This window comes from Aotus nancymaae, unplaced genomic scaffold (assembly GCF_030222135.1).
Source record: "Aotus nancymaae isolate 86718 unplaced genomic scaffold, 86718_ANA_hifiasm-v0.15.2.pri h1tg000004l, whole genome shotgun sequence".
Classification (NCBI taxonomy): domain Eukaryota; kingdom Metazoa; phylum Chordata; class Mammalia; order Primates; family Aotidae; genus Aotus; species Aotus nancymaae.
The window spans coordinates 45,364,166-45,369,438 of record NW_026988415.1 but is presented as its reverse complement, the minus strand read 5'-3'; the positions used below and the strand labels follow the sequence as shown (position 1 = coordinate 45,369,438).

General features: G+C 48.0%; 1 protein-coding gene across 1 annotated transcript; it reads left to right on the top strand.

The window, feature by feature from the left end:
• The first annotated feature begins 428 nt into the window (after nucleotides 1-428).
• LOC105707852 (protein ARMCX6-like) lies at nucleotides 429-3,595 on the top strand. Its single transcript, XM_012438927.3, has one exon. The coding sequence runs from the start codon at nucleotides 2,394-2,396 to the stop codon at nucleotides 2,997-2,999; it is 606 nt and encodes a 201-aa protein (XP_012294350.2). The 5' UTR covers nucleotides 429-2,393; the 3' UTR covers nucleotides 3,000-3,595.
• The last annotated feature ends 1,678 nt before the right edge of the window (nucleotides 3,596-5,273 follow it).

The window sequence follows — 5,273 nt, the reverse complement described above, 5'->3', positions numbered from 1 at the left end:
CATTTCTTTTGGGTGTAATGTCATAAATTGTGCATATTTTTACTCTGAAAAAAAATTAGGGGTTAGAGCCTGGAGGATAGTGAACTCAGCAAGGCAAATGCTGTCTTATGGGGGCCTGTTGGGAAAATCAGATGGTCTTGTACAAGAGACAGCTCTGTTCATTTCCATGTCCCACTGACCTTAATACTTGACACTGCAGCTAGAATGTGTATTACCTTAAATCCTATTCTCAGAAATAGCCAGTGGTGTCATTCTAGCAAGTATCACTCCAGAAAACTCCTTATACACACAAAGCGATAAAAAAATGCTTTTAAAAAGTCATTATTTCCAAGAAAATTAAGCAGAGTCAAGAAAAATATAATTAAAATATTTATCTCTCCATGCCTTGTTTCATGAAATCTGCTTTTCATGGGTCTAAGCAAGATGATGGATATTAGTTGCTGAGGCGAGGGGAAAGTAAAGAGATGGAGTGTTGCCTGGCATTCTAGGATGAAGATATAGAAGTATAAATACAAAGACACAGTTGCTCCAGGAGAAAATAAGAAAGGATCAGAATAAGTTTTGTCTCTAGAAGTCAGAGAAAAAAAATTGTAATAAAATGGTAATGCATTTTCTTTTGGATTCTAGGATTGGCGAAGAACAAAAATGAGTGACAGGTCTGGTGTGCTGTGGGGAAGAGAGAGAGGAAGGCACACTCTTGCATCACTACTGGTGGCAACCATGGCTCATTAGTGATGTATATCTCAGGTGACCAAGATCTGTGGGAAAGTCGTCTTTTTGATCCGGCCATCAGCTCCCTGCTGTTGACCTGAGAGAGACATGTTTGTAGACAAGTGAAGAAAGAAGAAACTGCTCTGGTTGTGTGCAGTTGGTGTGAGAATGAGGATTGTCTGGGAAGTCTTAGGGTCAGGATTGGGACAGAGTCATCTTTCCCCACACTCTCACCTCACCCATCAGCTTATTTTAGTTCTCTAAATGGTGCACACGTTCCGGGGGAAAATTGGTGTTGGGGAGCTGAGAGTGAGAGGTGAGAAATGTTTGAGAGACAGAGTCCAGAATCAGTAAAAGGTAGCAACTATGGCCTATCACCCAGCCCGGTGTTCACCAACTCTACCGATAGATATTGGTTTGTTTGTCTGTAGGGGGCAGTGCAACCCAAGAAAAAGGAAGAAGGTTACTTGGTAGAGACTGAAGCAACAGTGTATTCCTTCAAGGACACGTGGAGCCAGAACCAGTCACAAGGGGGTGGTACACACAAGTTCTCAACCGGAACTTTCCCTTCTACTCCTGTCCTGTTTTCAGAAAACCGTTAATCCCAATCCTTTATGGCTCTGGGAAAGCAATGCCAAAATCTATAGAGCAAAAAGAGGAGTGAGGTGAGGTAGAGCAGAAAAGTGGGAATTCATGGGAGAAGGGGCAGGGATAAAGTAGCAGGAGGCCAGGGTGGGGAAGATGGGTGTGCCTGAGACCTAAATGGGGGACTTTGGAAAGTTATATTCCTCACTCTGGAGTGGATGTACGTGAAACTTGTGAGTCAGTGCCTTTACCAATCTCTATTCTCTTTTCTCTGTGTACCTGTGGACAATAAGCTAAGTAAGGGAGGAAAGAAATTGCTTCACACAGTGTGATATGCTGGAGACAAAAAGTGGGACCAAGGTGTCAAAGGCAGACTACAGAGTCCAGAAATAATTCAGCTTCTTCTTCTCACAGCCTTTATTCTTTTCTCCTCTTATTTTGGTGCTGGAAAAAGATAAATGCTGCACTTCTGGGAAAACAGTGGAAATGAGCTTGAGGGAGGTAAAATGCCAGAGGAGAAACATTTGACAATTAAGACTATAAACCTAAAATGCAATAAAAAATATATTATTAAAAACAAAAAAATAAAATTAAGACTATAAATATGGAAAAAGAGATACTGATACCCTTGTATCCTGTGCATTGACATATCCCTTTGGGGAGACTCATCTAAAAGCTCTATGTGTTTGCATTGCTGCTAGGTCCATGTTTGATGGCACTTAGATTGATTGTGACCAGGCAAAGAATGTCTAACAATCTAATTCCTAGAACGCCACAACTAGATCACCTTTTTAAGAGTGATGCCCATCTGTGACTTGCAATAAATGTGAGATATACTCAAATTAACAAATTAGTGAAAGCAGATAAGTAAGTCTGGTCTAGAAGTTGACACAGTGTTCATCCACTTATCAGAAGAAGGTTCAACCAAGAAAGAAAAACAAAAAGAGTGGGGGAGTTGCAGACAGTGGAGAAAACAGGTAAGGGCCCTGATCTGCAGTCAAGAGTTGAGGATAAGCCAAGCCCTGAGGATTAGCCTGCCAATAACCACGGACGGTAAGGACTCACAGCCTCCCCAAAAGCAAATCATCCAAATAAAAATGAATCACCTATTCCCCAATGAAAATAAAAAATTTACTGGGTATGCTCAAAACTGTAAAAATGGCAGTTGTGTTCTTGACCTCTCCAAGTGTCTTTTCATTCAGGGAAAACTGTTGCTTGCCGAGACCAAGGAGGAGGCATTTCCGTTTAGCCAGAATATCAACAGCCATTTGGCCAGCCTCTCAATGGTCAGACACACGATCCCCACTCCAGACCCCGCGGTTAGAGAGGCTTTGTGTGCCCCAGATAACTTAAATGCGAGTATTGAAAGTCAGGGCCAGATTAAGATGTACATCAATGAAGTGTGTCGGGAGACTGTGTCACGTTGTTGCAACTCATTTCTGCAGCAGGCCGGATTAAATTTGTTAATAGGCATGACAGTTATTAATAACACGCTTGCCAAGCCCGTTTCAGACTTGAAGTTTCCTTTGATATCAGAGGAAAGTGGATGTGCTAAGGTTCAGATTTTGAAACCGCTGATGGGTTTGTCTGAAAAGCCAGTCTTGGCGGGGGAGTTAGTCGGTGCCCAGATGCTCTTCTCATTCATGTCCCTCTTTATCAGAAATGGAAACAGAGAGATTCTCCTGGAAACCCCTGCCCCATAAAGGGCCCTCTCGACCACAGTGGGACCGATTTCACTCAAAACGCGCTTGGTTTGCAGATGTCAAAGAATCTGCAGAGGGTGTCACTGAAGATCCAGCCTTAGCCAATCACCGCCTCATTGGGTGAAAGTTCCAGCGCTCAATCCAGGACCACGCTCTTATTGGCCAGGCAGGGGCTCCCACAGAGCTTTGAGTAACTTCTTGGTTGTGCAGGCTGCAGGCAATGTTGGCATTGTAAATTCCTCCCTGGCAGCCTCCTTCACGAGGTGAGGGGATCACTTCGGCTGCCTGCTGTGGACAAAGAACATCAAATTACAGCATCACGAGTGCTATTGTTGCCTGTGGTGGTCTCCCTGCCCAAGCGGGACCGCTTTGCAGAGACCAGACGCGTATCGCAGCTTGAGCTGAAAATGCATTTGTTGCAGCTTAGGTTGAATTATTTTTCGTTTACCCTTTCTTCTACACGCGCCTGATGGATGGTGAACCTATTCATGAAAAATGTGCACTGCTCTTCTGTCTATTGTACTGACTTTAACCTCTTCCACCCAGGCCGGCATCTGTGTGTATCATCAATAAAGTTGTGTGCTTTGATTGGCAGAAAAGAGGCATGGTCCTTGTCCTTGAGTTTACAGTCTGCATGGAGAGAAGGACAAAAAAGGCACGGGTAAACGCCAGCTGACTGGGACGTCTGCTCCCTGGCAAATGCAGGCTTCTCAGTGCTCACAGGAGGCAGGGATAGAGAGGGCTGCATGCAGCGCTCAGAATAAATTTCAAGAAGAGGCTGGGGGCGGAGGTGGGGGGAGGTGAGGGGCACGATGGGGGAAGTTGGTGGAATTAAGGTGGATTGTTGAGAGGACTGAAAGAGAGGACACCCTTGGCGCAGGTAGCACCGTGCCCGGCACAGAGAAATCCCTTCTTAATGTGTTTTCCTTGACTGCTGGCCTGGAAAGAAAGATCAGAAGCCCTGGCCTTTTCCTTTGTCTGCGCATCCCGACGTGGGGGTGGGGATCGGGGTGGGGCGGGTGTGGACGCTCTCCCACACATCGGGGCGCGTTTATTGCGCAATGATCGCGATGAACGCTGCGGCTTGCCCAGCACCTACCCCGTGTAGTTCTACGCCTCCTGCGAAGCCACGGGAAAACCTGCTTCCAGCCCTTCTTCTCTCTTCCTTGGGATCCCCAGCGCTACTTCCTGGCAGAGTGAGAGGGTTGGCCGCTGCTCCCTTTGGAGGAAGCTCCTTTCTGCTGTATCGCCACTACCTTTGGCAGGACCCAGGAAGGGGACAGAGGAGCCCTCCATCAACTCCCCGCGGGGGTGAGAGGGCAGATGCTGAGGGTACTTGGCACGGCCATGGCCACTCCATCCATCCGTAGACACCTCCACACCCTCCATCTGAGGTCCCGGCACTTTGCCAGGAAAGGACGAGCCCCTGGGCGCAGAAGCACTCCATGGGTCAGGGCAGCTCGTTCTGCCCCGCCCCCACTTCCAACATGACCAGATCCCATCCAGCAGGTTTAGCCCCTGAATCAGTAAAGCCAGGTTCCCTGTACTTTTGTGATGTGTGTGTGTGTCAAGAGGTGGTCTCTTTCCCCCAATCCATGACAAATCCAGTAAGCACATCTGCTTCCCTTGGGCAAGGCTGCTGCTGCGCCCCGTGTCCTCTCAGTCTCTCAGGGCTGCTCCTGTGGGTCACTGTGCCCTGGGCAGCAGCGATCTCTATGTGCTGGGCATTCTGCTTGTTCTCTTTCACACAGAACAAAGCTTTCTTTTCTTGTCTTATTCTCCCTTCCCCCTGCAGCTTGGTTTCCAGGTGGGTTACAACTTTCCTGCTTGTACCATCTGCCCGGCAGTCCACGCTGGTCAGAGGGCCTGAGTGCCTGCCAGGTCCCCCGACCAACTCTGGGAAATCCTCCCACCTGGAATGGGGACCAGGCCTCTTCCCAGGCCCTGGTGCCTGGGATGGCCAACAAGCAACTTGCAGTTGCTGTGACACCCACCCCCCCTCCCCCACTGCTGGGGTTTCCTTGGCTGGCTCGCTCTGTCTTGGTTCCTAAGAGCTGTCAGTCAGAAGGACCACCCTTTCTCCCAAGCCAATCACAGTTTGGCTGGGCAATCTGATTTCAAAGGGGATTTCCCTGCAAACAGCTCCTCATCCACTTTTCCCAGTGGAGCCTGCTCCGCCAATGCTGTCTTCAGTGAGCCCTCATTGCTCAGCCTCTTTGAGCACAAAGGCATCCTCCTAGCCTGTGGTCTGGAATTAGCATGCACCTCCCTACT